A 27111-nucleotide genomic window follows, 5' to 3' on the forward strand; every position below is an offset into this window, starting at 1 on the left:
CTCACGTCAAACTAAGCCACCAACAGGGGACTGAAGTACTTTTATTTCTTTTTTTTTAACCATTACTCCAATTTACAAAAACAATCTGAATGTACAGTAAGATAAATATACAAACAAATCTGTAAATATAAATATTCCTATCAAGCATGTACACTTCTGATTATACAAGTTATTTGCACAAAATAGCAGGCACTTGGATGTCCTAATTCATAACCGGTGCCATAGGTAGAAGGAAAAAAAATAAAATAAAATAAAATCCCACCCAATAACATGTACAACTAATAGTAGCATTGCTAATGTCCGCCCTTTATGACTTCAACACATGTTGCGTAGTCCACTGAGGAATTCTGCAACTGCAGAATGCTTGGCAATTTGGCTTGCTTTGCATGCTCGACATTATTGACATAAAATAAGACAGACAAACAAAAAAAGCACGCTGAAAACTTAGATGTTTGCAAGGTCACTTGAGTTGGACAAAATGCAGCGGGACAAGTTTAAAATACTTTTTAAAATGTGCCTTTGTCCACTTCCAAACAATTATGGTTGATTGCTGTCAAGTAGTAGGTTAATTCAAACTAACCAGTTTTCCTGAAGGAAAATTAAATTTGAATGTTCTTTTTCCTCACTTATAAATGTGGCCTACATGGGAGATTGTTGTCAAGTAGTGGGTCAAATCAGATAAGCTCATTTACCTTAGTGACATGAAATTTGGGGTGCATTCCTGCTGAAATCTGCCCCCCTCTTCTAAACTTAGCCTTTATGGTCGATTGTTGTCCCGCAGTGGGTTCGTTCAAATGAGACAGAAGCAAATGGGAATTATGGGCTGTCTGAAAAAGACAAGAAATTTATCACTTTGTTTTAAGCCGTTTTAACAACAGCCCTGCACAAAAGTCACAAGAACCCACATGGAAAAAAATTAAAATATTCCAAATTGCTGTAAGTCCTGAGGCATGTACTGTATATACTAGCTAGATAGCTTATGCTAAATTGGAAAGACTTCATTTTAGTCAATGGGAAATCTGACTGCCATAAAACACAAACGACCGAACTCCTGCACAAATGCAGTCACTGAACATGAAATATGGTAGACTCGTTGATCACAAGTAGACGTGAAAAAATGTTTTAAGGGACAGGAAACTGGCAAATTTTACTCATTTCCAGGTGGTCGCAAAGACTACAAGAGAATGTATCTGGTTACTACCACACTTAGAGCACATCTAATTTATCTCATTCAATCCCCATAACATATTTAAATATGTATCTTCACAGTCCAGAAACTAAATCCCAAGTACTGAGATGATTTCTTTTTTCTTTAGTTATTAGGGTAAACAATGATCTGAAAATAGTTGGCACTGAATGAGTTAATAGATGGTCGACTAGAAATTAAAAACATTTTGTGGATTAAGCATGACGGTAAAGTTTGATTTGCCAGAAAATTTAGCCAATAGATAATAGAACTACATAAGAAGTCTAGGATAAAAATCATATCTCTGCGTTATTGCTTGAGCAACTACATAGCCTTTTCTGAAGGATTTAACTTTTCAAATACAAAAGAAATTTGCAAATAGGGACACATTTTTTGACTCAAAAAGGAACTGGCTGAACTGAACCAATTGACAACCAATTTGGCGCTTTGAGAGTGAGAATTTTTAAGTTTGAAAAATGTGTGCATCGGGTCACTTTTGCGACAAGGCAGCGCTACGTACTGATTCGGGAATAGAGAACGAGTGTACGGTGCCAAAAGCGGTCTTAAATAACTAGACCCCAACACAAACAGAAAGTCGGCCATTTTGGTCTGAAACCACCATTTTGGGGGATTTCAACCATTTGATTTTAAATTGCATTATATATTGTTGCGCGTGTGTGTTTTTTGTTTTTTAAAGAAGCACTTTGATTCATCTGCATAGGACAAACATCATCTTCCACCTCACTGCTTCAAAAGGTCCTTGAGCACAGCGCCGCCGCTAGCCTCGGCCGACACGGGCACTGGCGTGAAGGTGGGCAAAGCGTCCGAGATGGGTTTCATCAGCAGGTGCCCGCCGGCCCCCCCAGAGATGGCGGTGCCGGTGCCCAGTAGGGGCACGGCAGCGGAGCGCGGCGCCAGGAAGGGGTTGCCGGACTTGCCGGCCACCGTGCCACTCGCCGGCGTTTTCCTGGAGGGCGGGGCGCTCAGAGGTTTGATATCCAGTATGGGAAGCTTAGGTGGGGGGAGCGACGGCCTTGACTCAGTTTCGAGGAACTTGACAAACATCTCTGAAAAAGACTGCCACAGAAAAAAAGAAAAAGAACAATGACTTCTCAAACTGGCTTCTGTAAATTGCAGCTTAAAAAAATCATTTAAAATTCATGATTCTCTTCAGGTTTATCAGTTGAGGGACATACAGTGGTGCCTTGTGATACAAGTTTAATTTGTTTTATGGCCACTATTTTATCTCAAGGCACTTCTATTTATTATCATAAATCACCATGAAAAAAAATGATATGCAAATATAGAATCACTGTAATAAACAATTGACGGCCGCCCGATGGGATAGTGATGAAGTCACCGGATTATGTCAGCGTTGGTTCTTCTTACCGAATTAAAGCTGTGTCCGCTGGTGGGCCTCTGAGGAGTGTTGGGGACACTCTGCGCGCTTCGGCCACCAAGCCAGCTGGACACCCAGCCGCTCACGCCGCGGGCCGTGTCATCCTCCAGCATCTGGACCGCAAAAGATGACATGGGGAAATCAATAATAACGACGGCTGGGCGATATGGCCTTACAATAAAAATGTTAAGAGTTCCTGGAAACTGAGATTTGTTTCTAAAAACACTACATGTACAAAGATAACAGACGCTGATCAAATTTTGATAAAATCGATGAATCTGTCAAAGAATGAAAAAAAATATGCAGTAAAAACATTCTCTTATCCTTTAATGCTTACAAAAGCCAGTATTGCAAGTAGCGCATATGACTTATATAGTATTTTATCCTTAGCATTTGTTGAACTACACTTTTACAACAGGCAGAAAAATCTGAAAAAAGGGCCAATTTTGCTTATTCTTTTTTTTTTTGGGGGGGGGGTCATCATTATCATTGTCAAATGTGCTAACGTGTAAAAATATACAAAAATAAGGGCAGATATTAAAAGACCTTATATTGACTACAACTCATGCAATCCTATAGACATATTTTTGTTTTTTTAGGAGTCCAAACACTTAAACCTTGATAGTTATTTACATTTTTTCAAAGTAGTTTAATTAACGAGGGTCTAAAATTGCTGGCACTGAATTAGTTAAATCAGCCAGCCAGATTGAGAAATCAGGGCTGACATTACATTTCAAAGAAAACATTTTCCCTGAGTTCTCCTTTAAAAGGGTACAACACTGCTAATATTTATTAGCTCATCAAATGTTTTGCATCAAATGTTAGCATTACACAATGCACACTAGTCACTATTGTAACTATAGTAAATCAAGTTTGGTAGCATTGTGAGCTCGTAAGGTTTTGAGTGTCCTGATTTCCGGTTTCGATACTGTACTGTTACAAGCTTTGAAACTAGAAAAAGAAAACAACAAAAATGACAATTAAAAAAAAAAAAAAAAATGTCAATTGAAAGCAATAAACTAGGCCCCAAACGATTAACTGTTACATAGTAGGGACACATTGTAATATGTCACACCAGATGTTCACACTGACATCATCTTATTATCTAATAGCGAAATGACATGTCTCAGTGTAAAAGCAAGTCAGTGCCCGCCATCGGGTTCTGCGGAAATCAAAAGGCTGACAAATGCCAGACGTGTTGTGCCAATTTTGCGGGAGAAGGCTGAGACAAGTTCACGAAGACATAATGGGCCTCATTTCCCTCCGCATAATTAGAATCCACGAAGGTTTTTGCTGACTTGACGTGTCGTTTCAAGAGGAAGCGGTCTCACCGCGCTGTCATTCTCCCTCGTCGCTCGCTCGCAGCTGGATGCACTTAGTAAGGGGGATGTAAACAAGAACGAGGAGGAACTTTGGTGTGTTTAGAAAAAAAATCAAAGTTGAAAAAAAATGAGTCGAGGGACTCGCCATGACAAAAGTGCAACACCATAAAAATGTTCTTTGTCTTAGGGGGCTCAGTAAGCCAATTTGCCGTCTCTGGTTCCCTTTAGGAGTGTTGGAATGGTTCCTCTGGGCTGCTGCCAGACCTTCTGGTTAAGATAGAATAGCCCCCCCCCCTGCCTTTCGTGGAAGTTTTTGGGGTTTCGCCTGGCCGCTAAGAGCTAATTTACATTTCTAAACGCGTGTTCCAAGCATATTGCAGCTCTTTTTAACAACCCACAGGCCTTGTTGGATTTAATGACCCTTTCAGCTTTTTCGTGGCCAATTTTTTATGATTTTTTTTTTCTTTCACTGCATGGTTTTTAACTAAGTTCTTGTCAAAAGTGGTATAAGCATATCCATATTCATTTTTTAACCCTTTTTAACCCAGCGTGTAGAATTTAACGCTATTACCTAAAAATCAGTCATTAGAAAAACCCACTATAAATTTGAACTCATTCAATCCCTATGACGTGTTTATTCGTCTTTACCGAGACCAGATATTGAATGTCAGATACTTATTGACAGTATTTTATTTCAAATAATAGGGTAAAGGAGTCGGCACTGAATGAGTCGATGCACGTTGATGTACATTTTTTTCTAATATAATGACGGATCGAGTAATTGTTAACGTTTATAATTAACAACAAAAAACATTTTGTTCCTGCTAAAAATATCCAAAAGAAAAGACCTTTGCTAAACATGGTCTTTGAGACACCACTCTGCGCCGAGTTTAATAAAGACAAAAAAAACTTTGCATTCTATTAGTTCACCACTGGCATTGCATGTGACATTAAATAAGGTATTAAAGTATACACACTGTCATTAAAATTTCAGGTAATTTGCAAAATGCATTGGTTAAAATATGTTTCTTGCCCCTTTTTGAAATGCAAAGGAGCCCCCCCCCCAAAAAAAAAAAAATCAGTAAATTGTCAACGCCCAGTAGCTTTTGCTTGGTCTCAATACCCTAGCTCCGCCCACAGTCATCACGGTCATGAATGCCATGCTCAACATTTGGGAGAAAAAAGAAAAAGTCTGAACGCTGTCTATGAGCATCTAAATGTGCCCATTTCAGCACTTTTTCATAACAATGCATCATTAGATTCTGTTTTGAATTTTTCATCTGGGAAATCGAATTCTTAATTTGTAGCACCACAACAAAAAGAAATCAAGAAACTGACTCAAGGTTTTTGTTTCCATGTGTACTTAAAAAATAAAGACTTTTTTTTGGGGGGGGGAATATATATGGCATATTGAGTTAATGGAACATTACTGAATGGGTTTATTGAAAACACACTATGCTGAGTTTGTGCGTTTACGAGGCGCGTCGCAACAGTAGCGGCGTTATTTGGGCGTGCAAATTGAACCGCACTGATGTCATTCATTTGAAGCAAAAATGGCTCAATTAATCTCTGACCTTTTCCACGTCCTCTCGGCTCAGCCCCAGCACGCTACCCATGAGCCTCAGAACGTCCATGCGCTTGTTTTTGGGCGTGTGGAAATAACCCTGGAGTAGGTTCCTCATCAAGGCCCTAAAAGTAAACACATGATGTTCCGTACAACCTATATTTCATTCTTAATATATGAAATGAGTGCATTATAGCAATTAGCATAAACCAGCTGCTGTAAGGTCACCGACTTGTCAATCTTGCCCTCGGTGCTATTCAGCAGGTTCATCAATTTCTTTTGGGCCTCCTCCAACATCTCTTGTCTCACGCCCACTACAAACACAGACACACAAGCACGTTAGCTGAGCAGCACACACATTCATAGACACCAAATATCCTACATGGACTATAGGGTGCAGGCAGATAAGAAGGGCAAACAAAAGAGCACATACAGCAGGTCTACAAAAACACAACCAATCAAGACGGAGTCTTATCAGATGTTTCATTCGCGTCAAAACAAAAGCGTGGGAAAAGGTTTCGCCCAGAGGTCAAGAAGGACTTCAGAGGTGATGTAGGAAAAGTCCTCAGATCGTGTTTTCAAAAAGAAACATTATGTTTTAACCACAGCCAGTAGGAATCATTCATAAAGTTTTTACATTTTTGGCAGTTATCATTCCTAATGTAAAAATTGTTAACTTTTGAAACCAAAATGTCTTAAGCCTGATTTGTCATCATTTCCAACTGGTTAATTAATCGAGCTGCCAAAATGAATAGCTAATCGACAAGTAATGGCTTAATACAAATTAAAAGTTTTAAATAATCAAGTAATCGTTTAGAGCGATTGTAACTCAAAATTCCAGCCTCTCAAGATAAATTCTTCTCTGATTTCTTCAGTCTTTCATTAAAGCAGACTCATTATGTTTTGCATTTAAATTAAAAAAGGACATTTGCTAACATTTGCTTTTACTTTGGAAGACAATGAACAAAGCAGTAACTGAATCATTTACAAAACGTTTGGAGAATACATCAATCCTCCTTGTGTGGAATTGCCTAATTGTTTGTTTTTTCTACAAAACAATACGAAATAAACAGTAATTGGTTAATAAATAGTATTGAGAGAAAATGGTTTTGCAACACACTAAGGCAAAATACAATTTTTCTGTATTTTATCTGAGTATTCAATTAATCGAGAAAATAACAGCATTATCAATTCCATAAATATTTGATAGTGACAGCCTATTAATTACTCTCTTGAATGTGAAAATAATATATTGTTGGACATACAACATTTTTCACTTTTTTTTAGGAGGGGGTCCAGAAAACTATATACCGGTATATATTTTTTGTTATACAGGCCTCAGAGCAAGAGAGGCACAGAGGGAGAGGGCGCGAGAGCCTTGTACCCAACACAAGGAGGCCTTCATATGTGATGTTGGAAAAGTCCTTGGCTCATTTGTTTTATTCCAAGCCAAAAGAAAACAACTTTATTGTCGTTAGAGGGAAAAGCCAAAGGCAGTAGGGGCGAGGTTCGAATCTGGAGGTGGACCAGCCACCAACTACAAAATTAAGGAAATTGGTCACAGAGTGTATGGTGGAATTTCCCCCTCAAAGGGTTGACTATTGTTTTTCTCTCTGTCGGACCTTAAAGGCGAAGCTTGCCCATGAGATCACCTTGCTGCTTCAGCTCCTCAATCTGCTCCTCCTTAAAGTCCAGCTGGTCGGTGAGGCGAGAAGCAGACTCCAGCGCCGCGTTGGCCTCGTCGAGGTTCATCTGCAACATGAGCATCATTGTCTAGAGTCTGGTGAAATGTTGCTACTTTGGCACCAATGAAACATGAAACAATAAAAGAACCTGAAGGGCAGAAGCTTGATCCTCTAGCGTCTCTGTCTTCCTCCGCCACTCATCCTTTTCCTTCCTGAGCTTGTCCAGCTCTGCAGAATACATGGCTTTCTCCTCTGAAAAGCAGCAAAACAGCCAGCATTATGATTTTTTTTGTTTGTTTTTAAAAATCAGGTGTTTTAATAGAATTTTTGTGACATGCTTTGGCCCACACAGCCAAATTGCCACACAATGAGCATGTTAACCCGTTACCTTATTTCTGTACTTTTTGTAACAATATTATAAGTAAGGGTCAGAAAAAGCTCTGGTAGGTATGCTTGTGATAATGATCCGTGCAACAAAACTGCAGCTCTGGTTAGCTTTTGGCAATGACTTGATGATGTTTAAGGATGCAGTAGACCCAAATAAGAAAAGCGGCAGAACTTGCTTTGTTTAGCTGCCAAGCTATGAGCAGGAAAATTTTGTGGAAACCGGCATATATTAGAAGCCAATGCTCATCTGAGCATTCAACAACAATGTAGCTCTGCTTAGTTTGTTGCTTTGACATGTGAAATGCAGAAAAAAAAATCTACCGGTATTTGTTTAGCAAAAAACACAATTAAAGAAGCCTAAAAAAAAATCAAATGCTTTGAAAAAAAATATATATATCATTTGTTTTGATTAAAGAAAAAAAGCGTATCATTCTTAACCATGCCATGTACAGTGTGGCTTTCATGAAATAAATAATAATGTATTAAAAGGAATTTAACACGCAATTAAATAAAAATAATAAAAAAGAAGATCAATGGTCAAAGCAGCATGCATTTTTACAGCATGCATGTAAAAATGGCAGTAAAATCACAACTAATAAAGTTGCCTCTAAAGTGTAGCAGTGACCAAAAGGGTGGCAAAAAAGTCACAACTGGTGGCCGGCCACTCCATGGTCCCCATGGCTCCGCCACTGTTACACCCTGTCATTCAAATGGCATATTTCTACATATGAATATGTTGAAAAAAAACTTTTGAAATTATTTATCTTGGTCAAGAGTGGATTATAATATATGCAATTTTTCAAGATTAGTACAAATAGAAACTGACGTGAGGCTACACAAGTGTGCACATCCTCTTAGAACGGAAGAAAATAGTTGTGTTCAGCGTAAACAAGTTATTTTAAAAATGATGTGTAATAAATCAGAACACACCTGCCACCATTTACAGTGTCTGAGTTGACGCAAATAAAGTTAAATTTTTCTAGTGTGTATTTTCTGACAACATTTTGATATCTTAAATATGAGAATTTAGTGGTTTATACTACAGTAATGAGATTTAATCATGAAAAAAGCTGCAACGATGACGATCCTTGCCTTGTTGGAATTGCTCTAGCACCATCTGCAGGTTGGAGAGGGAAATAGCATACTGCTTGACCTGCTCCTGGGAGGTCCCAAGCTGCAGGAGGACATCATCCCGCTGCTTCACCACGCCGTTAAGTTGCTCCTGCAGAGATTCAACCTGCATGCTGGCCTGCTGACTACAAATACAATGAAAACATTCATTTAAAAAAAAAAGATAATCGATTATATTAGTCGCACTGGAGTCGGGCTTGCTAGAGACCTGGCATTTTCCACCGCGCTGGAGGACGTGGCCAGCCGCTCTTCCAGCAGGGCTACGCGCCGCCGCAGATCGGTCTCACGGTCCTCGGCGGCGAGGGCCTCCCGCGTATACGAGTCCTCGATTTCTAACAGGTGGTTGCGCAGCCTTTCCAGCTCCAGGTTGAGACGCTGCTCTTTATCCCGCATGTGCTGCAGCTGCATGTAGATATTTTTATTCAGCTTGTTCAGTATCGGCCATTAATCGTTTATCAGAATAAACTCCGCCAAATATCAGATTCAGCCTAGTTTTTATCTGCAAGACAAGTATTCCTTTGTGACAAAGCATTGTGAATTGAATATCCCCACCTCAGTCTGTAACGCTGTGGTCTCCATTTGCTTCTGCTTGAGCGCCATGACCACCTGGTCGCGCTCCTGCTGGAAGGCCACCGCTTTGTCCTGCATGGACTTGATTTCGTTCAGGAGTTGATTTAGCTCACCCGATTTACCCTGTGCCAGAGACAACAACAAACCACGCTTGAGACAAAAAAATCAAATTTAAATTGTGGTAAAAATTGCTATTTTCCCCGGTGGAAGGCAACACATGTCCTTTAAGGGTAACTATGTTCTTTATTTTAAGATTTTAGACTTTAGATTTTTTGTCTAAACTCAGCTTTCTGTTTAATATTGTGTTTGTACAAAAAATAAAAAGAATGCATTTTCTTCTTTAGCCATTTTCAGCAGTAAAAATATTCATAGTCTATAATTAATTTGATACTTATAACTTATACAGCATGTCGAGAACAATAAATACTTTTAAAAAACGATTTTTCCACTTGCCGTCAAGTAGGAATGACATCATGTTCATGAGTACATGTGATGTCACGATCAATGTTGAACTTATCCAAGTAATTATAGACAAAATATGAATGATTTACGACTGAAAATGGCTATATACACATAGGTTTTAATGGACAAATAATGCTTTAAAACAAACAAATCATTTTGGTAAAAAGGTAATGACCAATTACAGCTCAGCTTGTTAACGTCACATGACAAAACCTACAAAGCAGGTGAGCCGTGATTGGGCATTACCTGAGCATGCCTTGAGCATGAGTTATTTTCAGATGACAGCAACTGGTATAATGTGCTTTTAAAAGTATTAATTGTACATAAAGTAATTTAGCTGACTATAGTCAAAACATGAACTTTTTACTACTTAATTTGTTTCACAGCGTAATATTAATCAGAAAGGGAACATTTATGGCTCCACCTCCTCTTTAAAAGTGGCGAGTGGGCCGTAAACGGACCTGTTCTTTGTCCTTGAGCATCTTCTCCACAGTGGCAGCTTTGTCCCGCATGGCATTGAGCTCAAACTCTCGCTCACGCAGCAACATGGACACCTGCATGTTGGTCTCCTGCAGCGCGCGGAACTCTGACTCTTTCTCCCGCGAGCGTGCTGCCACCTTATCGTTCTCTTCCTTCAGAGTCTTGCCGTCCATCTCCAGAATGAGAGCACGTTCCTTCAAGTTGGTGACTGCCTGCTTCAGCACCTCGTTGTCACTCTCGCGGTTACGTAGCGCCTCGCCCACCCGAGCCAGCTGGTCCCCTTTACTCTTGATGAGCAGATCCTTGTCCCGGACGGACCTCTGCAGCGCCTCTAAGCTGGCTTGGACTTGCTGGAGCTCGGCGGCATGGTTCCTCTGCTCACTCTCAGAGGAGGAAGCCGAGCAGGAGAGCCGGTGGTTGTTCTCCTGGAGGGTCCGGATCAGGTTCTCCCGCTCGGCCAGCTTGGCTTGAAGGGATGTCAGGTCTTGACTCGCAGTGTCGACCACGCCCAACTGAGCTTTGCTTTCTGGAGCCGCATGGTCTAGGCGGCCCAGCAGGAGATCTTTGGTGGTGTTGAGTTGGCTGAGGTTCTTCTGGAGCTGGGCGAGCTCCAAACTCAAGCTGCCCAGCCGTTGCTCCTTCTCCTCATAGTTCTGGATGAGCCTGGTATAGTCCACCGAGAGTTTGGAGCCAGCGTCGCCATCAGCCGACACCTGAGCCTGGAGCTTGACAAGTTCCTCCTGAAGTTGCGCCGACTCGTGCTGCATGTTCTTGACTGTGGTCATCACCTGCTGCTTCCATTCCTCCATCTTCTTTACCTGCTGCTTGAGGGTATCACGTTCCTTCAGCAGCTCTTCAAACTGGTTGCTGCTGACCCCGCCCCCGCCGGAGTCGTCCCCACTCGACGACTGCAACACAGTCACCAGCGTCTGGCACTTCTGCGTCAGCGCGTCGATCTCAATGTCCTTCTCCCGGATGATGCGAGACAGATTCTGGATGGTCTCCTTGAACATCTCCTGGCTCCCTGAGGGGTCACTGGAGTTGGAGAGCCGCTGGTTTTCCTGCTGCAACTTAAGCAGCGCCGCCTCCTTGCCCGCCATGATGTCCATGAGGCGGTGATAGTCGGAGCGGAGCTGGCTGTTCTCTCGGGTCTTCTCATTGAGCACGGCGAGGACCTGCTCCCTCTCAACAGCGTACGCCTGCAATTGCTGCTGGAGGAAGAGGACGTCCTGATTGCCGCCACCCATAGTCACTCGTGCGTGAAGGGCCTGGATCTCCAAGTCCTTCTGCAGGATCACCTGAAATACCCAAAAATCTGTCATTACTATTTTATGTATTTTTTTTTTCAATAAGAACATTACTACCACTATAAAAATAGTTTTTAAATACTATCATATAGGAGTACTACATATTTGCAACAATACGACACCAAGAAATTAGGGACTAATGCACTTTTAACTGCTGAAACAGGGACATTCTGAACCACTTTTCTGAACTGATACCAATAGCAAGTACAGATACTGGTAGCAGTTTTGATACAAAAAATTACCCCCTCCCCAATAAAAAATAACAATAAAAGGTCATCTATTCCATTCCAATAAAGCATTTTCCTTAAAATTTTAGTAACTCAACAGCAATTTTATATTCCTCTAATTCATCATTTGTAGTTTTGGATTTGTAAACGGCTACAAGAGATCGGTTGATAGGAATATCGGCAACCATCGTAAGGACTCGCTCATCCCTATTGAATAAGTAATTATCGTTTTATGACACTGTTAAATGCATGAAAGGTTCTGGATCTCCAGAACCTTCTGCAAGATTACCTGGGAGAGCTTCCCCACTTCATCACGGGATAGCGCCATCTGGTCCAGCTGCCTGGTGAGGGACAAGTTCTTTTCGTTGAGCTGGCTGATTTCCGTCTCCTTCTCCTTCATGCCCTTGACCAGCCGCTCAAGCTCCACCTTGGAGAGATCATGCTTCTCGTTGTCGTTCTCCTGGTTCAAAGACACAGTCTTGTCTTCTTGCAGTATGACATCCCCCTGCTCCAGTGCGGGCTCGGCGGGACTTCGACTCTCCAGGTTCCGCCGTAGTCCAGCCAGCTCCTGATCCCTGGCCTGAAGCAGCCTGTCAAAGTTTAGCGAGGCCTGTTCCAGCTCGCTACGAGAGCTGAGGAGCGAGGCCTCCTGCTCCTCCAAGCGCCGCCGGAGATCCCGCACCTCCTCCTCCAGGCCGCCTCTGGACGACTTGAGCTGGGTGATCTCGGCTTCCAGCTCAGTGATGATGTCCAGGGTGCGCGGAGGTCTGCTCTGCTGATCGCGCACGCGGTCCATCTCCTCCTTCAAGTGGCTGTTGTCCTCCTTCATGCCCGCCAACTGTTTGTCCTTCTCCTCCAACGCTTCCCTGAGTACCTCAGTCTCCCTCCTCGCCGCTGCGACGCTCGCTTCAAGCTCAGCCCGTGCGTCTGCTGCGTTCTGCTTCAGCGTCTCGGCGAAGGCGTCCTTCTCCTGGAGCAGGTCCGTCAACTGCTCCTGTCCAGCAACGGTGATAGCGAGCATCTCGTTGGTGTCCCGGTGGTCGGCGGCAAGCTGCTCGGCGTCCAGACGCAGCTGAGCGATCTCCGTGTCCTTCTCCTGTATGAGCTTGACGGCGCGTTCGTGCTCCTTCTGCAGAGCCGAGGCGTCCATCGAGTGCGCTCGGCTCAGCTCGTCCACGGTTCGCTGGTACTGCTTTGCACCTTCTGCAAGCGAGCGCTCAGCCCGCTGCAGCTCACGGTCCAGCTGCTCTTTCTCTAGCTTGAGGGCTTCGATGCGCGTGTCCTTCTCTCGCAATGTCCTATTCGCAGTTGTTTGATTCTCCTTCAAGGAGTCCTCAACTTTCTTCATGGCCTCTTTCAACTTACTGTTCTCCATTTTCAGCTCAAAGTCCTCTGATATCACTTTCTCCAGCTCTCGTTGAAGATCTGAAAGTTCTCTCTCTTTTACCGCCAGCTCACTTCCATCCGTTTTTGCCTTTTCCGTCTGATAAAGTGCTTCTTTTGCTGCTAACAGGTGCTCGTCTTTCTCCTGCAAGCTCTTCTTCAGCTCTGATGTTTCTTTGCGGGCCTCTTTTGTCTGTTCCTGAGCTTTTTTCAGCTTGTCCTTCAGATCACGAACAGTGTCCTCCAGCTGCTGCTTGCTCATGTGGAGGTCGTTGAGCGTAAAGGCACTCTGACTATTCTTCTCTTTATGGGACTCCAGTTCCTGCTCAAGCATGCTATTCCGAGCTTTGGTGGCACTATTCTCCATCTCGACCTTCTTCAGCTGCTCCTTCACTGAGATCAGATGCTGGGAAAGAAAAGCAGAATGAAAAATTTGTAAAAACTGAACTTTTAATTTAGAGATGTGCAACAATTAATCAACAACTAATTGATCATTGTATTGAAATAAAATAATTGGTTTGACTTTTACTCCTTGATTATATACTGTACATGCTTGATTATATGCAGTTTTATGAAATTTGTTGTCCCTCTGAAATATTGAATATAAATATAAATATTGGAAATAAATGTGGTAGTTTTAGTCATCGTTAAGAACTGTTATAAATCAGTTCAATATTTTTAAGTTGAAATAGCTTGAATAATTCTATAAACATAGAAAAATGGAAAGAAATATGGTGTTATTGTACATTTTTGAAATTACCACAATTAACTTTAATCAAGTTTTTGTCAAAGAAAATGTAAAACAAGTTTTTGTCAAAGAAAATGTGAGCTTATTGGGAAAAATGTAGTTTGGGAAATGTTAAAAATTGCTGCTCAAATGTCACAAATATAGAGCAAGAGTGAATGCTTTTCTACAGTGGAACAAAGTTAGGTCAACCTGTGTTGCTTCCTGGTTTTGCCTGTCTAGCTCCTCCAGCTCAGTCAGCAGAGTGTCACGTTCCTCCTGCGTGGCCTTCAGCGTCCTATCATGTCTTTCCAGCTCTTCATTCAAGTCTTCCACTGACTGGCTTTGGGAAGGTGCAGCTGTGCCAACCACAGTGACCTTTTCCTCAGCTGCGGTCAGTCTTTGCTGCAGCGTGAGCTTTGTGAGAGAAACAAATAAACCATAAATCACATGTCTGATGATGAAGAGACGATTATTATTTTTAGTCATGCTTATTTTTATATACTACAGGGTGACAGTTATCATGAAAAACTGGTGCGAAGTGATCATATTAATTCATAAGACACTTAGGTTCTCAACCTTTTTTCAATTATGTACCATAAATTGTAACACAATTTACTAGTTACGTGCCTCATGTTCCAATTAATTTGCTCTTAATTTGAAAGGGAAATGTACTGTTCCTCTCATGGCATTAAAAAGCATTACCGGTATTAAGATTTGGTAATACTTGCAGAAACCCTGTTGGAATCTCGCATACCTTTTGTATAGTGCCTTCACTTAACCCCCAAGGTATCTAGCATGCACACAATCATGAACCCATGCTCGACATTACATTCTGCATTCAAATACAGTTAATAGTATGGGCTTGTTCATACGCAAGTTGGAATAAATTCATAATAAATAGAGCAGTTTTCTCACTTGTGATCAATCATATTACTGTCTTTTAAGACCATAGATTATTTCTAGCAATCATGTTCATATTAATAAATAATAAGCAATGGCAAGAATTTTGTAACACATGACGCGCGTAACTTGATGTGTGCAGCCAGATGTGCCACTGACTTGATATTTTCATGATCACACCTTTTCTTGCTCCAGGGCCTCCTTCTCTTCTCTTAGTGTGCCGATGATGGTGTTCAGTTCTAAAATATCGGCATGTTCGACTTCCTCCTGTGGCTTTGCCTGATTTGTGAAAATAATTTCATTACTCTGAAAACTATTCGTGAGCGGTCACGGGTAAACTTCGGCTTACTTCAAGCAGGCTTTTCAGTCTCTCCGTTTCCTTTTCGGCACCAGCGAGGTTGTCCCTTAGCACTTGGATCTCATGCTCCAGCTGAGCCTTCTGCACGGCTTTTCCCTCCTGCTCTCGCACTCGCTTCTGAAGCTCTTCCACCGAGGCCTGCAGTCGAGCGTAGTTCTGCAGAAGCGCTAAGTTCTCCTCCTGGGCGTCGTCTCTCTCGGACTGTAGCGTGGCCCGGACCGTCTGCGCCTCCTCCAAGTCTGCAGACAATTTGGAAAGACGTGCCTCCTGCTCCTCAGCGGCCTCGCGCAGGGCTGTGACAGTGGTCTGCAGCTCCAGATCTTTGGCAGGGTTGGATGGAGAGCTGGCTGGCGAGCCGCCTGTGGAGGAACATTTGAAGAAGTTAGTTGACAAATGGCTGAGCAGGCATTCACTAAACTCATTTGTGGGGGTCACATTTCAAAACATCTCCAGACCGTTCTGTAGCTGTTCCTCCAGCTCCTCGATCCTCTCCTCATACTCAGCCAGCTCATCCCGGTGGCGCCGGCTGAGGTCGGATATCTTCTGGCGCTGAGCGTCCTGCAGGGCGGCGAGCTCGTGCTGGTGCTCGTCTACCTCGCGGCTCAGCTTGTCCCGCAATTCCTGCAAAATCACAAACAGTGGATGTCAAATCTCACATTGTTACTAAATTGTGGTGCCAGCTCTTTATTTTACTGGGATGAAGAAAATGTTGAATTTACCTGAACTGTTTTTTGAAGTTTGAGAATCTCACCTTGGTCGGAATTACCTGCCCCCGCTGCTGTCGATGCCTGAAAGAGCAATTTGAAAACTGTTATCTCATCAATTGTATATTTAATTGAATTTAATATTTCTACCAAAAGTAAAATTGTTATGGCTATTTTTGTTTGTGTAATTGTTGATTGAACTTTTACACTGAATTTCCAAATTCAATTATACATATAAACTACAAAATGAACAAATTTCGACTTTTTCAATTTAGTTGTTTAATTGTTGAATATTGGTTAAAATAATTTGAAATGTAACTGTACTTTGTGCGCAACAATATTAAAAATGCTGGGGTAGTTTAATACCAAGTTCAAATTTAAACTGGGGAATGATATACAGGGAAATATAAATAAAGACTATTTTTAACTGATTTAGAATTGTAATTTTAAATTCAATGGGATTTCCAGCTGGAATTTAAGTCCATTCAATTTAAATCAAGTGAAAGCAATTTAACCAGCAACCACAAAAAAAGACCAAAACGAGATTTTAAAAGCAACCAGAAAAGCTCAGGAAGTAAGTTTGAGTAACCTAGATTTTGCAATCCTCACCTGCGACATGCGCCTCCAGTGCGCCACCTCTGCTTCTAGTCTCAGCACTTCTGTGGACAGCCGGTTGATCTCCTGCTGGGAGGAGATTACTTCACTGAGGTCCATGTCGTCGCCATGGAAGCCGTGGTGATGGTGGTGGGACGCAGATGACTGGGACAGGAAAGACGACGTGATGGAAACGCTGGAAGAAGCAGTGGTGACAGGCAGCACGGGGCTGGCAGAGGCAGACTGGACCGACCGCTGAAGCTTCTGAACGTCCTCCTGGAGGCCACTTTGACGGGCCTTCAGGTGACTGATCTCCACCTGGAAGATAAATGAGCACCTCAGTGTTTGCAGTGTGTCGCTTCCTTTTTTTTTTGTGTGCTGCAAACTACACAATTATTATGAAAATTGTAACATTATACTTAAAATTGTATCCTTTTAAACATCAACAAAAGAAAAATAACATTTAAATTTAAGTGTCAATCCTTATTCAAACACAAAATATTTCAGACCAACTGAACCGTTTGATACTGAAAAAAAATTAAATGAATAAATAAATGTAAATTGATCTGGAGCGGAACATTAACACCAATATCTCAAATATATTAAGCAGAAGACAAAAAGCATAAACACTGTGCTGACTTTTTTTTTTCTACATCACCTGAATCATTACTGATTTTGAGAAAAATATTGACCACGTTAAAAAGCTTCAAACCCCGCAACATACTTTGACAACGGGGGCGCCACAGGACCAGTTGTCCCATAAATGTTAAATGGATCTTCACTTATATGGATATGCATTTACATTTTACAGCACAAAAGCAAAGCCTGTTTCCATTCGGAAAGCTGTATCAAATGACAATAACATCATTATGTCAGCTAATGGAAAGTTTATCCCTGCAAAGCTTGTTTCATAGGCAGTGAAGAACTGGATTCATATTTTTCATTTGTAAAAAGAATACAATCTTATGGCAATACCACCCGGCCCTTGGCAAAATTAATATTACTCAGTTCTAACCAACTTAGGTCAATGTTCATACATCTTTCTGCTGCAGAAGTGTCCTGTACTCAGTAGACTGCTGCTTGATTTGGATCTCCGCGGCTTCCAGCTTCTCTTCCAGTTCAGCATTAAGCTTTTTCAACCTTTCATACTGGAGAAAAAGGACACAGTTGCTTATGAATAGGCAGTGTTGAAGCATTAAAAAAAAAGTCAACATATCATTTGTTAACTGTCCGCAGGCTGTTTGCCAAACCACCAGTGAGCAAGCAGACAAGATGCTAAACATTCCTGCCGTGTAAACAGCATGACGATAATCTTATCGTGAAACAAAACAAGACGCCACCTTGACGCCCAACTGTACCCTGTGTAGTAAAGTTTCATTACAAAGACACTTTAATTTACTTGCTAAGCCATTTTCAGCACTTGTTAAACAACAACAACAAAAATTATAAATGAAAATAATTATTAATGATTTTTTTTTAAAAAAGACATGCTGACCAATACTATCTATGTCCAAAATTATTAAATTCATCTTGATCTTTCATCTTTCTAGTCAGAATCTATGGATCTATCTATCAAAAATAAGAATACATCGATGTTAAATAATAACCCAACCTCAAATTTCTGAGAGGATAAGGAAGCCTCCACTTCAGCCAGTTTGGAATTGGACAACTGCAGTTCTGTGGCGGCATCTGCATTTACATGGGGAACAAGAAAAACACTCACTTACCATCTTTTTCCCCCCCATTCAAAAACAATAAACACATCCAATGTGATGTCATGCGTTTCCAGAATGGAAACAAACCCGAAGCACATGCCTCGATCATGGCGCGTGCAATCTGCTTGAACACCCTCACATGACACACAAAAAATAACATACTGATGGCCCTGTGCAGTCAATATATTGAATTGGCTGAGTCAGTGGATACGGTATTCGTATTTTAAAATGGGTCAGTTTGACAGGTGGCCCAAAGTGAATATTTACTCTGGTAAGGTTTTGATTCTACTGTATCTGTAAGTTGTAAACGTGGTCAAACTGCTTCGTATTGTAAAATGGGTCAGTTTGACAGGTGGCCCAAAGTGAATATTTACTCTGGTAAGATTTTGATTCTACTGTACCTGTAAGTTGTAAACGTGGTCAAAGTGCATTATTATTGAGTAATTGTGTGTTTGGGTTCAGTGAGGAGATTGAAAAAGAGGGGACGTGTGAATTAAAATGTTTTTTACCAACTCTGCTTCTGAATCTCATCAGTTATTGTGCTTTTGGTAGTGAGAAGAAAATTAAATTTTCTTGTCCATGAAATGTGCTATGTAAGTTTATTTGCCTAGACATATAAATACTAGTAGGAGGAAAAAATGCAAATATGCAAATTAGTGAGTGCTAAACCAGGTGTAAGTGGGGTTCAGTTGTACATCATTTTGGAGGAAAAAATTAATGGGGTTCCATTCTCTACAGTGCTTTATAAAACAAGTGAGTGCTTCCATCATCAACATCTCATAAGGATCTCGTAAGGAAGCCAACGCTACACAATTACATCCTCTGCATTGCATTAGGAATCAAGTAATGCTCATTATATCCATAGTACATTTCCTAAATTGTGGTTTAGACTTATTAAGAAACCATTAGATGTAAAGTGTGTCTACATTGTTTAAAAACACAATCACGTGACGAACTAATTAAGTAGCCATGTGATCTACATCCACATACTTGGGGAAAACAATTACAACAATTGACAAAATCCATGTGTAGCCATTTTATTATATCTTAGTCAGCACCATTCATGTTATTTAAAAAAAATATTTAATTGTTTGGAAAACTAGAAAGTAAGGTGGTGCGCTAATGTTGCTGATGTGGCGACTTACCTCCGACTTCTTCCACTCCCTCCAGCAGCATATCTTTGGTAAAGTTGGAGATCTGGCCAGTGAAGGACGAAAGGCTCCCACCGACCTGGCCCAACGACTGGCCAAGGCCCGAGCCGATGCCCCCAAGCCACGATGACATCTTTTGAGGCGTCTAAACAACAACACTAGACGGGGTCGGTGAGGGCGACCGGAGGGGTCCGGAGCTAGCTTAATTAGCCTAGCTTTGGTTAGCTAGCGACCTTGGACATTAAGGTAAACTTTAAATACAAAAACAAAGGTCATTTAGCTACTATTTCGTTTTGCTTGACAATAAGAAAACAGCTTTCGCTCGTTCGGTTCATTAGAATGCCAACACGGCTGCGGCAGCCATTAAGGGGCCGGCTGGCTGTCAGCTGTGACGTGGACGCAACCGCCCGATGCATTATGGGATTGGAGATGAAGGCCCAACCATTTTTAAAGAACCAGTGAGCACACTCGAGTGCGTTCTCGGTGAAACTATCGTACGGTGACTGTTACCATAACCCAGTGTTTCTCAACTATATTTTGCCAGTCCCCCCCCCAGAAAAGAGAAAACTTTTCGCACCCCCCCTCAGTCTATGCACTGAATATAAATATTATTATTGATGAAAATTGTTTAAGTATACCTACACATGTATCCTTTTTAACATTAACAACAGAAAAACGCAATATAAATCAACTTTCAACAACTGTTAATTATTTTTATTGTGATTTTACGGGTTATAGCTTAGTCTAAAACGGAAAAAAGAAGCAAGTGAAACTAAAAGACCCCCCCCCCCCCCTCCCATCACCTCGCGCCCCCCCCAGGGGGGCCCACCCCACTATTTGAGAAGCACTGCCATAATCAAATGGGGTACGATGTAATCGCCGGTGTAATATTAACGAGCAAAAGTGATGCAAAACGATTTTATCTCAACAACTCATTGTGGAAATGGTGAAGTTGTATTGTGTGCGCATAAAATCATAAAAATATCCATTAGTTTTCTATTGCACTTGTTCTCATTAGAGACCCAACTAGTCTATCTCAGCAAATCAGAAAATAAATACAATTTATTAATTAAATATTTCAGCCGGCCTTTATTGCAAAAGTTATTTGCTATTCTTGTTTGAAACAAGACAGTCTCACTGTTTATACACTGTATTTCACCCACAATTTCTTTTAACTTCCAACATTTTACCATTAAAAAAAGCATTTAACATAAATTGTTAACTTATCTCTTTTGTTTTTCACAATATGTGTGTGGGTTTTTTTGTATCATTTAAAAGTGGGCGGCTCATTTATCTTTTGGACATTCTATCACAAGAATAAAAAGAACACAATATGGAATCTTGTAATGTTTCGGTCATTTATTAAAATAATCTTTTACATACATTTTAAATACAATCTCTCAAGTCTGACAGCAAGAGAAAAGTCTAGACTCAGGGCAGTGTTGTACCCCAGGTGGATGCCTGCCCTTTTGGCCCCGCCCTCTGCATGTCCACAATGTAGGGCAACTTTTATCCAAATTACCTTCATGACACTATAAAAATTGAACACCTATCAGTAATCGTGTTCAACAGTAATGCCGGTGTCAGTTGTCGTTGTCAGTTAAGGAATGAGAGAATAAATCTGCAAGTGTCTATGTGCAAAAAAAAATGGTGTAAGATCCGGAGCCCTATCCAGTTCAACGGCCAATGACATTGTCACCTAGCTTCCGTCGGGATGGCTGTGATGCATTTCTGGAGAGTAGGTCAGGAGCACAATCATCACCCACAGGTGAAGCACCGCCTACAAAACCAGTCAAAAAGTAAGTGGAAACTTTCATATGATCGGGCAAAATTCTTTGAGGATACTGGTGTTTTGCATTATAAATGAGGTCACACAAAAAAACATGGCACAAGCAACACAAGACGATCAGAAAAAGTTTTACCTTTACTATTTTTTTTTCAGTTTTCAAATCCTTTGTTTAATTTCAATATTAAACAAATACTCACCATGTATAAGATGACAAAGACCCGAGCCATGGGGTAGCGCCTCAAGAAGATCCCCAGTCTGATGCTGGAACAAGAGAAAGAGAAACTATAGCCAAGTGGATTGTGGGTAACGTAATCCAGTGTTCAGCATTTTTACCTGAAGCGGTCAATGGTGCTGGCTGCCTTTTGCACTCTCCCATACACACCGGGATGCTCTTCATTGCCGAACAGCACCTGAATGTTCCTTTGTCTAGCCCCTGAAAATTAAAAAAAAAAAAAAGATTGAAAACACAAAACGTCATTGAGAGTCAAAAATGGAGAGCTTGACAAGAGCTTACCTGGCCCCTCGACGGCACTCATGTTGATGGCGGGCCCGCCGGTGTCCGTACCCCCGTGGGTGTTCTTGAGCTGCTGTTCCAGGCGCTCCAGCTGAAAGACAAGCGAGTTTTTCTCCGTGCCCAGCGCTTCCAGCATGGTCTGCTTCTGGATCAGCGTTTCAGTCAGCTGGTGCAGGCGGTTCTCCAACTCTGTTTGGCTGCTGTTACTCAGCGTCTTGTTGGTCAACTGGACCAAAAAATGTGCAATATACAAATGGGAAATTGAAGTTGTTGGTACACTTATACTTATTTTCTAACCTTAAAACTGGCATGTGGTTGACATCTCACAAATTTTCCAGAAAAAAAACTTAAACATTAAAACAACACAACAAAAATAAAACAAACTAAAAATACAAAACATATATTAACTGCAAAAGAGATGTTTTTGTGGTTCACTTTTAGAAACAAATGAAAAAATTACAATAAATTGTGTTATATATCAATTATACACGTGACGATACCTTGTTGTAGTTAACTAGAAAAAAAACTACAGCTATAAATAAAAATGTGATTTCAAATGAGGCTGAAAAAAAAAAATTAAAACTCAATTCAAATTAAAAACCAAAAGGAACCACAGAGACATTACAAACCCGACATAGATACCCAAAATAGATAAAATGAAATAAAAATGTAAATAAATAAATCTATAAAAACAACTTTTTGAAATAATAGATTTAATAACATAAATAATAAAAGAAAAATAAAAAATACCAATTTAGACATATTCAAAGAATTCTAAATAAAACTAATAAAAAAAATAATTAAGGTGAACTAACCAATAAAAAAATAAAATAAAATAAAAAATAGTTTCTGTTCATAATTGCACTGTGGTTAGACCGACCTGATTCCTGAGTTTCTGAATTTCATCTTCTCTGTCTTTGAGTCGGCTCTGCAGGGCGCTTTTGGCGCGGTTCTGCTCTTCCTCCACATATTGCAGCTCCTTTTAAACAATGACAAGAGATTTACGAAAACGTCATTTTGAGACAACGGGATGTCATCAAGCCGTTTCCCACCTGCTTGTGCCGTTCCACCTCAGCTTCCAGCTCCTGTTTGACACGGCTGAACCCTGCGCGCTCCTCTTCAAACTGGGCTGTCTGCTGCCGCCACGTTTCCGCCTCCGCGAGGGACTGGCTCTCTAAATCCTGCAGGTGGAAGCCATACATCACCATAAGACCAGGTCTACCATTTTTTGGCTGCCATTTCTTTCACCTGCAATTCAGTGCGGAGCGAGTGCATTTGGGCTTGCAGTTTCTGGATCTCGTCCCTCTGTAGTTCATTCTCGTGGCGCAGCTCTTCCATTTCCACAGTTGCTGCACCACTGCCGTCCAGCGAGTCTAAACCGGAGCCTTCCTTCAAGCTGCTGATCAGCTTCTCCTTGGACTTTACATTGATTGCAATTAGACACACATCCTATAAATCAGTGGTTCTCAACTGGTGTTACATTCAAAACCGCATTTTCCAGGAGTACTCACTTTAATATACAGCTTAAGAACAATAAAATAGAACTCTGGGAAAATAAAAACAACAAAAAAACAAACAAATACCAACCACTTGAGAACCATTGCCAAATGGCGGAGGTAGAGGATGTGGCTTACTTGTAGGATGCGAGAGGCCTTGTGCTTGTAGTCCTGCAGCTCCAGCTTGGCGGTCTCAGCGGCACTTTTGGCGCTCCGCAACTGGTGCTGGAGGTTGTCCACACGGAGCTTTTCCTCAGATGCGCGCTTCTCCGCCGCAGTCAACGCCTCGGTCAGGTTCTGCTGCTCGCACTCCAACCGTGACTGACGGCTGGCATATTCAGTCTAAATAGAAAAAAAAAAAATGTTTTGGATTTATTTTGTCTGCAAACAAGGATTCTTACAAGAACGAATCAGAAAATTCAAACTCAGAAAACAGTTGAACACAATACAAAATATTATCGTAAATAAGATTTGTGAATTGACTTCTCCTGAACCCATTCACTAAGAAGACCTTAAAGGTCATTAAAATTAACCTTTGATATCTTTAGCCATCATTGGCAGTGAATGAATTTAAGTATTCTATGTTTTTTTATGTTCTTTATGTAACAGCAAATTTTACTTATGTGAGTGTCCATGAAACTGCGGTTGGCGTGTCAACAAATGTTCAAAAGAGACTGCCACCCCCTCCAACTATGAAAAGAAGATAAAAAGCGTCACCTGCATTAGTCGAAAGTTGTCCTCTCCCCTTCTAATGGCCTGCTCGGCCTCTCGCAGCCTGTCATGCATGCTCTCCAGAGCCTGCGAATGCATGGTGCTTCCTTCCGTGTGGTCTTCCAAAATCCTAAACATCAACGCGGCATCCTAGACACAACTTTTATAAAAACGTACCGAACCTAAAACAAGTGGTCCTACCTGGACTTTTCCTTCTGCGCCTCCTCCAGCGCCACGCTGCGGCTTCTCAGCAGCTGGTCGGCCTCGTCCAATCGAACCTTGAGCACGGCGAGCTGTGCATCTTTGGCGGACAGTGCCTCATTCAGGTCATCCACTTGGGAGCGCAGTCCCCGCAGTGCACGGTCGCTCTGAGACTGCTCTGCATTACGTTGATCGGCGCGCAGCCGGGCTTTGCTCATTTCTGTGAAAGGTATTACTGACCTTAAAATAAGTTCTGACCCCCTTCCCCCCAGACGCTGAGATTTCAAGGGATATACACACACACATACACACACACAGTATATCAGTCCTACCTTCTTGCATGTCCTTTGATCGCTGGATAACTGATGCCATCTCCTGGTTGAGGGAGGCCACCTCATTGCGCAGGAGTTGGTTCTCCAGACGCAAACTGGACAGAACTTGGCTCTGCGGCTCCTCTGCTGGACCACATGACTCCTGTGGATTCTCAGGGGCAGGCAAGTCCGAGTGGCAAGCAGAGTCTGGACTGGCTGAGATGACAAGTAAATAAGTTTAGCCGTTGTTTGTTGGGGAAAGTGAAAAATGTTATTGAATTTTATTCTAATACAGTTTGGGTTCAAATGAATTTTGGTGGATAATGGCTATATTTTCTAATCTTAAAGATAATCCAATGATTAAATTTTGATTACCTCATTACATTAAATATTAAAATGATATTAAAATGTTTTTTTTTAAACATATCTCTGTTTTTTTTTTCGCTTATGGTTTAGTGGCAAAATGGCTGACCAAAACAAAGTAGAGTATGAAGTTATTCATAATAATAGGGGAAAATTGTCCATTTGGAAACAATTTGGCATTAAACTGACAACAATATTGTAGATAAAGTTGCTGTGTGTTTTCATTGCCAACAAACTATGTTTGAGCAGTGGAACAACGAATTTGTCAACGAACATGCGACTTCACCATCCAGCTACAAGGATGTCCAAAGCTACACAGGTTGGCAGCAATCAACTATCAATAATGTGCTCATTTTCAAACAATTTAGAGAATCGGTATGAGAGCATCAAAGGGGGTGGCCATTTTATCACTTATTATTTCCTGAAAATGAACGCCAATCCTGGTTGAATGGGTTTGCAAACATCACATGACCATAGTCTTTCACACATATATCTAGAATCATCCAACAAAAAAAAAACAAGGAAGTCCACGCTTTGATTTTTTTTTAAATGTGTGCCATACCTTTGCTTTGCTCTTTTGCTGAGCTCTCCTCAGACACATTCATGCTGTGAGCAGATAGAGAACCAAGGCTGGATGCCCGGGACACTTCATGTGTCGTGGGCGCTGTAGATGGGACCACAGGATCAGCGGCAGTAGTCACTGGAGGCGGGTTGTTAGGCATTGTGCCCGCCGATTTAATGCCAACGTCTTTCCTGGTGTCGCGACGGCTACTAACTGGGGGCTCCGAGCTGTTCAAAAAGTCAAAAAGCATATCATCGTCCACATCTTGCACACTTTTTTTCCGCTTTACAAAGCCGGAAGATGAGGAGGAGGCAGAGTGGGTGACTTTGGAAGATTTGCTCAATCCTTGCTTGTGGACCGAAGAGGTCACAGGAGCAGATGCGGCCTTCTTGATATTGTCTGCCGCTGAAGTGATGAAGCTTGAGGTGTAGTTAGAAACTGCACTGCTTTCCACCTTGTATTCAGGATGGACCGCTGCACCATCTCCATCATAGTGTGACGCAAAGGAGGATGTTTTAGTCTGAGTTTTGTTCAAAGCAGTGGCAGCGCCCTGGTCAACTTGATTCAAGAAGTGTTCAGCTTTGCCAGCTATCTCGACAAACCAGGACATTTTGTGTGCTGAAGACAAAGAAAAAAAAACAACAAAAATGCAGGTACCATTTTTTAAAACAGTAAACAGAATTTTCAATAATGATCAAAAACAAAGATAAGTTTTAGTCGCAAACGTATAATGAATATTGTGAGCCATTGTTAACATTCTCCAGTTTGAAATTAACACAGCAAATGAAAACAGGAACACGAGCAGTAATTAAAATGTTCAATTTAAGTCTCCTGCATATAAAAGTTGGAAGTTATTTTTTATTCCATAACATAAACACTATTTAAAACATACATTACGACAAATCCCAGTAAAATAAACAGCTCAGAACACACACTTCAAGAGTACATCTACTATACTATATATAATACATGCACAAGGATCTCGACAAAAAATTAAAATAAAATCTTGTCTCTGTGGATTACGTTGACATACTTCATTGGATCAATTAATGCACCAGTTTACGATTTTGACAGAGATTTTGCACAAGAATTTGACACTGGGCGTTGCATAACTTAGAATAAAGCCATTAATAGATGTCACAGCGCCTTTTCGGGGGACCCCAATGTTTATTGATACGCTGACAACTAGAAGGGGCTACCTGTTTTTAATAATCTTTTCTCAGCCTAAACTCGTGTAATAACAGTATTAACGAACCTAAAGTTAAACGGTGGCGTTCTAATACTGTAATGTGCTAACGCGACGAGTTAGCTACACAGTTCACGCTAAGCTACTTCCATCATCTTACCGTTTAAAACGTCGTCTAAATGTCCAATAAATCCCCTGCCAGCGTGCTATCTCTGGGGCTGGATTGGTGAGCAAGTGACTGAAACGTCCTTTGTGTACGAATGGAAAAATGTCATCGTATAGAACTACAAAAAAAATGCAAAAATATCAACCTCACAGTTGTACGTGGACCCGGAAGCAACATTAAAGGACCCCACAACACGGTAAATAAAAGTGCCTCAATAAGAAATAAAACAATAAGCGCTGCAAACTGAACGTAATTTCATTTGCTTACAAACAAAAAGATGCAATGGTGATATGGGAAATTACATTTAGTTAAAACAATTACATATTGACGTGGGGTGTTCCATAGAAAAACGCCTTAACAGGGTGGCTACAAAAGTGCCTGATCAGAAAATAAGAACGACGGACTTGTAATAAGTTTCTCAGTAAAACGTCGCTTGAATAAAATCATGAATAGGATTGTAACAAATCCTAAGAAACTTAAAAAAAAAAAGAAATAAAGTAAAGATGTTGTCAGTTGACTAGAAAGTATGGTTTGAGCAATGCAAGGACCTCAAAGTGTTG

General features: G+C 41.2%; 2 protein-coding genes across 2 annotated transcripts; both read right to left on the minus strand.

Moving 5' to 3' along the window:
- Positions 1-23: 23 nt before the first annotated feature.
- Positions 24-19612, minus strand: trip11 (thyroid hormone receptor interactor 11). Its single transcript, XM_088433911.1, has 20 exons — positions 19247-19612; positions 17999-18075; positions 17424-17534; positions 16402-16704; positions 15808-15876; positions 15544-15709; positions 15080-15447; positions 14911-15009; positions 14041-14244; positions 12010-13509; positions 10168-11484; positions 9227-9367; positions 8883-9076; positions 8636-8799; positions 7305-7408; positions 7124-7223; positions 5704-5785; positions 5482-5596; positions 2576-2698; positions 24-2263 (listed from the first exon to the last, which is right to left on the minus strand). Exons 1-20 carry the CDS (start codon positions 19383-19385, stop codon positions 1928-1930), a joined length of 5712 nt encoding a protein of 1903 aa, XP_088290037.1. The 5' UTR covers positions 19386-19612; the 3' UTR covers positions 24-1927.
- Positions 19613-20593: 981 nt separating this feature from the next.
- golga5 (golgin A5) lies at positions 20594-26842 on the minus strand. The gene is made up of 13 exons (XM_088434062.1): positions 26546-26842; positions 25200-25817; positions 24296-24490; positions 23964-24183; positions 23769-23892; positions 23190-23393; positions 22804-22974; positions 22608-22736; positions 22436-22534; positions 21556-21781; positions 21375-21474; positions 21239-21302; positions 20594-21032 (listed from the first exon to the last, which is right to left on the minus strand). The coding sequence occupies exons 2-13, from the start codon at positions 25807-25809 to the stop codon at positions 20952-20954; spliced, it is 2223 nt and encodes a 740-aa protein (XP_088290188.1). The 5' UTR covers positions 25810-25817; positions 26546-26842; the 3' UTR covers positions 20594-20951.
- Positions 26843-27111: the final 269 nt, after the last annotated feature.

This window comes from Hippichthys cyanospilos, chromosome 14, assembly GCF_059441005.1.
Source record: "Hippichthys cyanospilos isolate Australia breed blue-spotted pipefish chromosome 14, RoL_Hcya_1.0, whole genome shotgun sequence".
NCBI lineage: Eukaryota > Metazoa > Chordata > Actinopteri > Syngnathiformes > Syngnathidae > Hippichthys > Hippichthys cyanospilos.